Source organism: Lissotriton vulgaris, chromosome 6 (genome assembly GCF_964263255.1).
Source record: "Lissotriton vulgaris chromosome 6, aLisVul1.2, whole genome shotgun sequence".
NCBI lineage: Eukaryota > Metazoa > Chordata > Amphibia > Caudata > Salamandridae > Lissotriton > Lissotriton vulgaris.
In genome coordinates, this window is record NC_141694.1 from 648020568 (window position 1) to 648033093 (window position 12526).

Here is a 12526-nt window from a genome sequence, read left to right on the forward strand (position 1 = left end):
TCCTACATATCACAGATAACTTGGAAGGGAAAAGGTATCAGGGGGTGCTGCTCTGGCTAGTCCTGATGATTGCTAAGGGAAACATTGCACAGGCTTGTTAGAGAACAGAGGCCCCCCTGTTGGTAAATGCGCCAAGGAAATGGATGGGTTTGGAACGCCCCATCTATCTGGTAAGAGACAGCCCCCAGAAACATCATAAGATTTGGAAGGATTGGGCTGATTACAGGGGGATCTTCTTAGTAACTTGGTCCATGGATGAAGACACATGGTTGCACGGTACCGATTAGAATGGTTGCTGGGATGACTGGTTCTAGGGAATTGAATGTTCGGGTCTTCTGTATAATTTGCTTTCCAATGTCATCATTAACATTGGTTTGTTTTCTCTTTCTTGTATATTTTCACAACAATTCTTGATTTAATGTTTTTTCAGTATCAACAGAGGGAGATTTGTGGTTAAAATCACTTTTAAAAAAAATTAAGTAGAACAAAAAAAACAAACCTAAACATAGCATTTAGGGGCCACTTTGAAATAGCATTGTGCATAGGGGTTAATTGCTACACAAATCCAAAATTGCTGAAACGTTTCTTCTAAATGGGGTGGTAATCTTGGAATACTAAAATAATTAAACACCATGGCCAATACCCTTCAAGGTGGCCACTTGGTTTAGAAGCAGTGGCCATTCACGGTGCAGTTCACAGCAGATGATGTGAGCAATAAACATGTGGCCCGGTAGCACTTTGTAGGAAACTGCTAGCGCTCATAATAAATAAATAATGGTGAAAAAAGGTGGACTGATAAAAAGAGAAAAAGCAAACTAAACTGGCTGGTGAACGACTCCTAAAACTGATGCTCACTCAAATTCAGGCAGATGTGCATGTGTGTTCCCACAAAATGAAGTTACTTAAGAGGGCATTAGATCCAAAGGCTGAAGTGGGCTAACCTATTTCCCATACTAAATTTTTTCATGGGCAGAAACAGATTGTGAATGACACTCAAACAGAATAATGGCTGAAGAGGGCTGATCTGAAGTCACTCTACGTATATATAGGTATACATGTGTTTTAAAGAATGTTTTGTATAACAAGCGCATGGAAGACAGCTAAAACTGTTGAGCCGGATCAGACCTCGGCGCTCTACCTTCTCCAGAGGTTGAGATCAGCGCTACAGACTCTGCACCAATCTCTACATGCACAGCAGGATCATGGGTGGAAGGGTGTATTCTCTACACAGTGGCACTACTGAATCGGGAGTCCCTGTCTCCCTCAAATGCTTATTTCCCACCACAGTACAGCCACAATCACCACCATTGTGGTCCAGACGTCAAAAATGGGAGCAAAAAATAAAGCTAGGAATTCCTCCTGTTCTTTTATCTGGAAAAGTGAAAAAGGACTACGGTCAAGTCTTCAGCAATGGGAGCATAAAAAGTGAGATAAGACTTTATACACACTTACAACTTTGAAAAGTGGAAAAGGACTACGGAATGTCCAAAAAGTAGACTTCCATTATTATCATAGGAGCAGGACTTTCTCCATCGCCATCCCTCCAGAGATCCTACCCCCAGCAATTCCAAACAGTGGATAACAGAAACTCAACTAAATTGTATACCAATACTGATATAGAAAAAAGGACTTGCTCCGCCCCCTCCCACAAACTTGTAGCTTATCTCCAGCAACTTTAATAACAGTAAGAACTCCAAAACATAGCGCACATATCCTAAGCTTTCAGCAACATCTGATATCGTAACCCTCTTTACTCGTTCTATCCACCTCTGTCAGCTACCTTTCTGGCAGATACTCTAACTGCAGACCCCTCACCTTATCACAAACCCCAGTCAACACAGGAAGTCTACCCTAACCAGCTCTTATCCTCCAAGCTACAGCATATAGTTCAGAACAGGTGTAGAAGTCTGTTAGATTTCTGGTGGTCACTAAATCGAACCAAAGATTCCTCACCTTCTCTTACCACAATTCTACTACATACCAGTTCAAACATCTGTCGAAGTCGGTTACCTCTCTGGTGGATACACTGACTACAGATTCATCACTGTGTGACCAGCCTCAATCGCCTCAGAAATTCTCTCCTAACTGTAGCACCCAAGTTACTGCTTCCAATTCAAAGACCCATAGAACTCCAAGCAGGATACATTAATTTTCAACCCCACATGTCCATCCATGTCTTAACCTGCCATCAATCCTCTCTCTGACAAAATCTCCAAAACTGATCCAACTCTTTCAGAATAATATTTTCCCATAACATCTCTAAATGAGCTTCCAAGAACTTTAAAAACAAACTCTTTGGAGAAAAACCGTAAACCCTATTTGTGACCCACTACTATTACGGACGTAAAGAAAGTCTAAAGACAGAATTTCAATCCAGCCTAAAAGGTCTATTGTCTTTAACATATGCTTTTCGCAAATAGGTCAAGCCTACTGCTTGTGTTGTTTTTTTTCACAATAAACATATCAGGCTCATAGAATCTGACATAACTTTTCCCAGTGAACCAAACAGGCCCTTTGTCATTGGCATGTCAAAATAACCAACTCAGTCCTACTGTGTTCGGCATAAGCTTTCAAGGAATCAGGTCATGAAATTAATAAAAATATGAACAAAATTGCAGCTGGACAAGTCCTCCTTAACAAAACCTAGGATTATCAGAACACAAATCTGCCACCTTCAATGTTTGTAATAAAGCATAACCAAAAACAAACCCCTTGCCTAATAAAGTAACTTGTGAGAGTCCATGGAAAAGAATACCAATCTATAGGATTTGACGCAGTGGAACACAGCAATCCACCCATAAAAGCCTATAGCTTTAACATGTGTTTCACTATAAATAATTCAGATCAGACCTTCAGCATCTGACAAATAGCATCAATGTTTTGTCACCATAGCCACTTGAGTGAAAGCACACGCCTGCCCAATAGAACGATGTAGTTCAGAGAACCAGAATGCAGATGGAGCCAATGTCCCTCTCCAATAGTGATTATTAAAGCTTTTTTTCTGTTTATCAATAAAACAAATTGTAGGTACTTTGGGGTCTCGCAAATGGTAGGAGCTTTCACTGTTTAGCATTCAGTATTTTATTAGAAGCACAAGAATTTTATCTATTTTTCTATCTAGCACCATGTGACCAGAGTCAACACAAGAGATGAAGGGCCCCATACCTGAAGCTATTTACTGTGAACAACTACTTTCTTCACATGACTGATCATCAAAGGAAAGGCTCTAGTGGGGAAGACATGTCTTGAGTTGGAAATGTGGTCAATGAAATTCTCTAATATACTTAAACTCTAAATACTAAATCTAAATGTCCAGTATTTGTAAAGCGCGAACTATTACCCAAGAGTGTCAAGGCACTGGGGGCCGTCGGGAAGATTAAGCGAGCTATTTCCTAGAGTCACATGGTGCTGGGCAGATCTGCCACCGGCACCCGGGATCGAACCGTAAGCCCCCGGTTCTGGAGTCAGCTGCCCTGGCCGCTGCACCACACCTCTTCCCTAAGAAATACTGGGGAGTATTCATAAATACCTCAAGATGACAGAAATACGAAATCAAGATGGCGGCGATTGTTAAGATACTTTTTATTGATTCACCTTCTTTAACTTTTCTGGGATAATGTAAAGAACATACAACATTCAAATTTGAAACATATCACAGCGAATTCCAAATTTTTCATTAATTTATTCGTTGATATATTATATTTTCTTCATATGTGAAAATAAAAAGTGTTAAACTTTATTTTGACTCAGTATTACAAATGACTTCTATGATAGCAGCTGAGAACATGGCAGTTTAGACTAGGCATAGCTTGACTGCAGCAATGGCAGAAAACAATGCAAGATAGAAGCCCACAATAGAGAAAAGTAAAATCACAAAAGATAAGTAAATCAGGGAAGAAGAGAAAATACGAGACAAGAATAAAATCGAGGCAGAGCAATTTTTAATAAACATGTCTAAATGATCTGATCAATTAAATCCAACTAAAGGTGTGAGTCAACTTACCTGACCCAGATGGAACACAATCTAAACCATCATATATGTCCACTGAATTGTCATCATCATCCTTATAAGGGGAACCTGCTAAAGGAAATTGAAAACATGTTTTAACGAAAGTGTGTCTGAACCTCAGATATGAAAAGTAGGAATATTTGTACCACTCTAAAAAATCCACTGAATGAAAAGCAAGATTCCAAATACAAAGCCATATCACACATGAACAGATAAAAACAGGCACCATGCGAAAACACAGTAATAAATATAATAAAGAGGGGGCGTGGCCATGCAAGACGGCGGACCTATCCCCGACCATTCCTGCAAGCTCGAATGAAACCCTGCTGCTGGCCAGAAAGTATACTACTGGGGAGTGTACAAAGACTCCAGACGATCCTCTGTGCGTCGTCAGACATGTGGATGCGCTACCACCGCACCATTCAGAGGCAATGGGATGGCAAAAGCAAGGCCTCATCCCAGCCTGAATCAGGTGGCCTGAGGAGCCTCAGGGCCTACCAGGAATGGCTTGGGTGCCTGCGAGCTCGGCGGTGTAGTTTTTCCCGCCAGGTCTGGGGAATCCTGTTTGGCTCTGACCGCTCCTGATTGGTCGCGACAGGTCCTTTAGCAGGAGTCGCGGCCTAGGTGGGGCTGGAATGGAGACTTGGCCCTAATGGAAATTGGGCCGAAGGCATGGCGACGGGGCTGCTGCCCAGTGGGGAGGGGGGCTGTGAGAGTGCTAAGCCCTCAGCAGGGTGACTGCACTGCTCCCAATTACTGGGAGGGGGTGGTACCCAAACTGCCGGGGACCCTGGAGGTGGGCTTGGCCCAGAGAGGCACATGAAGTTAGACAAAAGAGGTGAGGCCATACTGCAGAGACACAGTGGCATGTGTTTGGAGGGCTCGAGACCCTGGAACACACAATGAGCGTCCAAGTGTTGCTGTGATATCTGTAGCTCAGAGACTAGCGGATCCTGGCTGAGGTTTGGGCGCAGACCTCTGACTATCCCACGGCGAGCCTGAAAGAAGGAAGACTGTGAAGAGCCCTTTGTGTCACCTGGGTAGATGACTGAAAATGAGGCAGTAGAAAACTGCAGATGATTTGGGGGCCTGATGTACAGAGGGAGAGGTCACTCCTGGCTGAAGTGAAAGCATTAGGGGGGGCACTGAACTCTGGGAGGAATAGTGGGGTCGCAGTGGGTATGGTGACAAAGTTGAACACTTGGAGTGGACACAGAAGGTGCGGGAGCCCAGTAAGGTGGAAGTGAGGCCTCAAGCCAAAGGGGCATGTGCCCCTGAGGACTATCCCTAGAGAGGCTGTATCTATGTAGTGGAGAAACCTGCAATATTGGTGTCAACACAGACTGAAGTGCAACGTAATAACTGAGGGTCACCGTCCGCTACCTGGAGTAAACATGGGCAAGTACAGGCAGCCAAAATCACAACAAACACAATCATCCAATATCTGGACTCTCACAGTGTATCATAACAGTCTGGGATCACAGGGGTCAGGAGCAGGGGAATGCCTCCAAGGAGCCCTCTAGAGCTGAAATCCTTGCAGCAATACATCGCTCTCGAGAGGCACTGGAGGAAAGGATAGCAGAAATCGTAACTGTGGTGAACTTAGTATGCACAGACTACCACAAAGTGGAAGCTCAGTGTCGGATCAACAAACTGAGAAGCAAGTACTAAAGACTCAGGTGAGCTCCCTGCACTTGACGGTCGCTCAGCTGGATGAAAGGGCAGAAGTAGCAGAAAATCGATCCCGCCAAAATAATATAACATTTCTGGGTCTCCCAGAGATCAAAGGGGGCTGACATGGTGCCCTTCTTGGAGAGATGGATTTGCAATGTGCTGAAACTGAAACGCCTTTCTGAGGTGTTTACCCTGGGGTACAGGACCAGTCTGTATGGCCCTGACTTTGCTGCCACCGCCAGGCACCCACAACACCCCCCAGGGCCCTGATTGTCAGGTACTCAATGGTAATTTGTGGATGGGATGAGCGTCCAGGCCCACAAGCTGTAAAAGATGAATTAGCATTAAGTTACAAGAGGGTGAGGCCTGCTGAGGTACAGAATAACCCCACCGTGCTTGTTTTATTGCAGAGTATTGCAGAGTATTGCCATTTTATGATATAGTTGGAGGGATATTATATTCCTACTTGGGAACAATATGAATTCATGCCATTCGTTTCCTTTGTTGCTTTTTTGTTACTGCAATGTTATGTTTAAAGAAGACAAGGTAACTTTCCAACATATCGCTCAATGTGAAGAACTGTGTAAATCCTCTTTACATTGTTATTGTGTACATTAATAAAGGTGGTTTACACTTGAAACAGTGTGCATGAGCAAGACCTGAGGACTGAAATGCACTGCTAAGCTGGTTGAAGTTATTTTCAATTTATAAGGTATTTTCGCAGTGCTGAGTGCATGCCTGCTACATCTGACAAGATTGTATAGTTGAAGGATTGATTTAGCCGGATACCACGCAACACCGCCGCAGGGCAAGGCAGCTAAAGTGGATCTTTGATAGATATATATATATATATATATAGATAGATATATATATAGATATATATATAGATATATATATATATATATATATATATAGATAGATATATATATAGATATATATATAGATATATATATATATATATATATAGATATAGATTATATATAGATATAGATTATATATATATATATATATATATATATATATATATATTCACCACAACTTCCCAGCAGAATGAGGCCGCACAACACACAAGTAAGGAGGCTCCTTTATTTCTGTCAACAGGCAGCTTACGATCCCGTTTTGGTTATTTCTTTGCCTGACGCGTTTCAGAGGGTGTCTCCCTCCTTTCTCAGAGGCTCTTGAACAGTCCGTAGCTTGCTTGTGTCCCCACGCGTGCCTATGAAACAAAAAAAATTGCTCTCAGGTGTGCCTTTTTAATGTAAAGTTCTTTTGCAATGCACGCTGGTCCCTGTGGTTCTAATCATGCATATTTACACCCTCCAATGGGTCCAGATTGTTCGTCTTTTTTGAAATATTTTTTTTAACCATCCATTGGGCCCCCGGATCGTACTTTGCCTGTTCAATGACGTCCTCATGTGCCTCCGCGCAAGGGGAAGGGTTCCCCCTGCAAGCATCCGTTAAGTTTCTGTGCGCGGAGGCACATGAGGACGTCATTGAACAGGCAAAGTACGATCCGGGGGCCCAATGGACCAATGGAGGGTTAAAAAAAATATTTCAAAAAAGACTTGAACAATCTGGACCCATTGGAGGGTGTAAATATACATGATTAGAACCACAGGGACCAGCGTGCATTGCAAAAGAACTTTACATTAAAAAGGCACACATGAGAGCAATTTTTTTTGTTTCATAGACACGCCTGGTATCCTGTGGGGACGCAAGCAAGCTACGGACTGTTCAAGAGCCTCTGAAGAAGGAGGGAGACACCCTCTGAAACGCGTCAGGCAAAGAAATAACCAAAACGGGATCGTAAACTGCCTGTTGACAGAAATAAAGGAGCCTCCTTACTTGTGTGTTGTGCGGCCTCATTCTGCTGGGAAGTTGTGGTGAATATTTGACGCGGTCCCCAGACCGCGGAGGGAGCGCACCATCCAGAAACTTAACGGATGCTTGCAGGGGGAACCCTTCCCCTTGCGCGGAGGCACATGAGGACGTCATTGAACAGGCAAAGTACGATCCGGGGGCCCAATGGAGGGTTAAAAAAATATTTCAAAAAAGACTTGAACAATCTGGACCCATTGGAGGGTGTAAATATGCATGATTAGAACCACAGGGACCAGCGTGCATTGCAAAAGAACTTTACATTAAAAAGGCACACCTGAGAGCAATTTTTTTTGTTTCATAGACACGCCTGGTATCCTGTGGGGACGCAAGCAAGCTACGGACTGTTCAAGAGCCTCTGAGGAAGGAGGGAGACACCCTCTGAAACGCGTCAGGCAAAGAAATAACCAAAACGGGATCGTAAACTGCCTGTTGACAGAAATAAAGGAGCCTCCTTACTTGTGTGTTGTGCGGCCTCATTCTGCTGGGAAGTTGTGGTGAATATTTGACGCGGTCCCCAGACCACGGAGGGAGCGCACCATCCAGAAACTTAACGGATGCTTGCAGGGGGAACCCTTCCCCTTGCGCGGAGGCACATGAGGACGTCATTGAACAGGCAAAGTACGATCCGGGGGCCCAATGGAGGGTTAAAAAAATATTTCAAAAAAGACTTGAACAATCTGGACCCATTGGAGGGTGTAAATATGCATGATTAGAACCACAGGGACCAGCGTGCATTGCAAAAGAACTTTACATTAAAAAGGCACACCTGAGAGCAATTTTTTTTGTTTCATAGACACGCCTGGTATCCTGTGGGGACGCAAGCAAGCTACGGACTGTTCAAGAGCCTCTGAGGAAGGAGGGAGACACCCTCTGAAACCGCGTCAGGCAAAGAAATAACCAAAACGGGATCGTAAGCTGCCTGTTGACAGAAATAAAGGAGCCTCCTTACTTGTGTGTTGTGCGGCCTCATTCTGCTGGGAAGTTGTGGTGAATATATATATATATATATATATATATATATATATATATATATATATATATATATATATATATATATATATATATATATATATATATCTATATCTATCTCACTGGCAGTCGCCAGTAGGTAGTTATAGTTAGGATTATTTTGTATAGGGATTTCGCAACATTCTATTGGGAATAACTTTGGCGCCGGTTGGGGAATCTGCCTGAAATTTTTCTCAAATTTGCCTCGCGGCGCTCCGCTCCTTCCCTGAAAGTTTGGGGGGGATTCTTCAAGCGGGGGCCGAGATAAAAGGGGGGTCCCAAAACGTGTTTTCCCCATGTTAATTTCCATACGGCGGTTGGACTCACTTTTAGCCCGAACGGCTGAATGGATTTCCACCAAACTAGGCAAAATTGTAGGGACTGGTAGCCCGTTGTGCCTTTGCTATGTCTCAAGATATGTGCTCCAGTGGATTTTGAGTAATAGAGGCATAGAGGGCCTAGCCTTAGATTAGAGGGATAGAGGGATTTTGATAGATAGAGGGATTTTGGCATAGAGGGCCTAGCCTTCGCCTGGCTTGAGTCCTTCCTGAGCGACAGGGCTCAGGCGGTCCATCTAGCTGGTTTCACTGCCGCCTCCCGTAAGGTTGTGTGCGGGGTCCCCCAAGGTTCCTCACTTTCCCCCCTTCTGTTTAATTTATACATCTTTCCCCTCATTTTTATGTTACAGCAGCTCGAGGTCACGGTGTTCAATTACGCCGATGACCTCCAGCTAATTTTCAACCTTTCTCATTCCCCTTCATCCTTCCAGAATGTTCAATCTGTTATGTTGTTCATTCAGGATTGGATGAACTGCAACCACCTCAAACTTAATCCGGACAAGACGGAACTAGTCTTGACCGGAGGTGGTTGCAGCCCCTGGTCCCCGTCTCACTGGCCTCCCCCACTTGGTGCTCCCCGCTCCCGGTTCCCAAAGTCAAAACCCTTGGAATCCTCTTGAACCCCTCACTCTCTGTCCACTCACAGGTTAGTTCTGTTGTTTCTTCTTGTTTTTTTTCCCTCAGAACCATTAGGAAGATCTCTCGATTCTTTTCACTCCCTGCCCTAAAGATTATAGTGATGGCAATGGTGCTGTCGCGCCTTGACTACGGCAACATCATCTATAATGGCGCGCCTGCTTACGCCATTCACCGTCTGCAACTAGTGCAGAATCAGGCGGCCCGCCTGATCCATGGCCTGCCTAAATTCCATCGGGCTACCCCTCTACTGCAGGCACTGCACTGGTTGCCGGTGAAAGAGCGAGCCTTGTTTAAGCTCGGCTGCCTTACCTTTCAGGCAAAAATGGGCACTGCGCCGGAGTTCATCTGCTCTGCCATCAAGCCTTATACCCCTGGCAGAGAGCTCCGCTCCACCCACCTGGCCCTCCTAACTGTCCCCCGATTTAAAAAGAAAAAGGCTGGCGGAACAAAATTTGCGGTTCTTGCCCCTGTGTTCTGGAACTCCCTTCCTGTGGAACTCCGCACAACACCTTCCTACACAGAGTTTAGGAAAAGTCTTAAAACTCTACTTTTCTCTCGAGCTTTTGCTGCATAACCTCTCTGCTCCTGCCATCTCCTCGCAACCTAAAGCGCCATGAAACCGCGTGGTATAAGTGCGCTATATAAATGTTTTTAAATTCAAATTCAAATTCAAATTTAGGTTAAAAAAAATATATATCTATAAGCGCGCTACGCGAGTTCGCGCGCGGAAAACTGATTGGCTCTCGTTGTCTGTCAACATTCCAAACAGTCCGGAGCGGCCGCCATCTTGTGTCTCGGTAGGATCGAGACACAAGAGGTGGCAAAAACAAAGGGGGAAATGACCAAAAGGGGGTAGAGTAGACCCCCCCGACCCCCTAGGTTTGATGTGGGGGACATAAAAGGGCCCCGCGGGGCAAAAAAAAAAAAAGAAATTCGATTTGCGCGGGGGAAGCGCCCGGTACGCGCACCGGAAAGCGTACCATGGGGAAAAAAGAATGACAGAGTTTTTAAAAAATGTAGCCTTTTTTTTATAAATTGGAAGTAGTTCTAAAAAGAACTGTTTTTTTTCTTCTTTTTGTTATTTTATATTTTTTTAATTGTTTTTTTGAACATTTTGTACTTCTTTTTGGCTTTCATGAACAATTTTTATATTTTCTTTGTTATTTTTATGGGGAGAAACAAAAAAAAAGGGAATTGTAAACGGCGCAACTGGAGCAAAAAAAAAAAAAAAAAAATCAGGAAAAAATTAAGGTTTTTTTGGGCAATTGTGATTGTCACCAGCACGGTTGATGAGTTTAATGCTTTGCTCACCATAGGTAATTGTTTTACCACAAAATATACCAACGATTTTGTATTGTCCCTTGTCTCTGGACCCGATGGAGTGGGTTGCTTACTTTTGGAGGTGCTGGGAGAAGATTGGGGAGGGTTTCTGGTCAGTTCTCTGACCTCTGCCGCAGCATAGTTGTTAGGGTGCCAGCGTTGCATGTGGCGAATCATGGTGTTATTGCCAAAAGAGTACTTTTTGTTACGGTTCCCCCTTGAAAGTTCAGTGCCACAGATTTGGCAAGTAACCCTTGGCGCATTTACTTTCTTGAGGTCCTTTGGGATTGAAAAAAACTCCCAGATAATGTGCTGCTTTGGCCTACATGGGGTAGTATCTTCAGGCAGGAACCTCCTCCTCTTCTTCTCCTCCTCCACCTCCTCCTCCTCCTCCTCCTCTTCTTCTTCATCTCCACCACTGTGGTATTGTGGTGGTCCTCTTGGTGGTGGTGGTGGTGGTGGTGGCTGAGATGCTCCTGCTGCTGCTGCTACTGAAGCCATTTCTGAGTACAAATGAGGAAAAAAGGTGGGGGCTTTCATCATTAGGAAAAAAACTGTCCAGAACCAATGAAAAGTGTTATTTTCAGGTCACATGACCAGGGCTTTCATCATTTGGAAACCAAAACTGTCTTGAACCAATAAAAAGTGTTATTTTTAGGTCACATGACCCGACGCGCTTACGCTACGCGCCCAGGGGCACGTCGCGTAAGCAAGTTGGATGGTTACGTAGCGCTATCGTATGCGCTAGAGTGCTTCCGGGTGCACTTAGGCCACGCGTATCACGCGGACGCGGCTACGAGATACGTCACCATGATGTTTTCGTTCGTGGCAATAGCGCTAACGGGGCGCTCACCCGTACGGGCCCCGGGGCGTGCCGCAAGACTGCGCTTACCGGTGCGCTCACCAGGACGCGCACCGGGAGCGCTCCAGGGCAAAAAAAAAACGAACAATATACATAAAAAATAGTATTACATAAATATACAATATAGGATTCAATATAAAAAATATTACATTTCATAGCTATAGAAATTTGCTATTAAAAAACCTTTGAAATTCGCAGAAAAAAAACATAGGTTTGAGGCCCTATATATAGTTAGGAATTAGCATTTAAAAAACATATGAAATTCACTGAAAAAACCATAGGTTTCACACCAGTTATAGTTAGGAATTAGCATTTAAAAAACCTACTAAATTCACTGAAAAAACCATAGGTTTGACACCAGTAATAGTTAGCTGGAAATTTTACTGACATAAAACCATTGAAATTCCCACGTTATAGTTAGTTGGACTCACTATAACTTGCGCGCCTGCAATGCACTGCTGATGACGTCACATATTACATCACTCATGACATGGTCAGTGACATTACTCATGACATCACTGATGACACCATCCAGTGAATAAGTGTCTTTCTGTAAAAAAAATATGTTTTACATATGTATTTGTAAAGGTCGATGGAAGAATACATTTTTAAATAAGTGTCTAAATGGAAGTTTTAAAAAAAAAAATGTGATTGGTTAACTGGCTTATTAAGTGTATCTTAGTGAATACATATATTAGCGAGTAATGTTTAAATATTTAAAAATATGTATCAGTGTTTCACTTTGTGTATAAGTGGCTGCATGGGTTGGTGAGTAGCTACATGTGTGTGTGTATG

The 12526-nt window shown here is 43.7% G+C and overlaps 1 protein-coding gene across 2 annotated transcripts in view; it reads right to left on the bottom strand.

The window, feature by feature from the left end:
- The window catches only part of CASP8AP2 (caspase 8 associated protein 2), a 231082-nt gene that overhangs the window by 179050 nt on the left and 39506 nt on the right, over nucleotides 1–12526 (bottom strand). The window contains exon 3 of one of the 2 annotated variants that reach the window (XM_086926647.1): nucleotides 4004–4078. In XM_086926647.1, the coding sequence (XP_086782773.1) occupies nucleotides 4004–4078 (75 nt within the window). Of the gene's footprint in view, nucleotides 1–4003; nucleotides 4082–12526 lie in introns of both variants that reach the window. The other variant, XM_086926646.1, reaches the window with a different exon arrangement.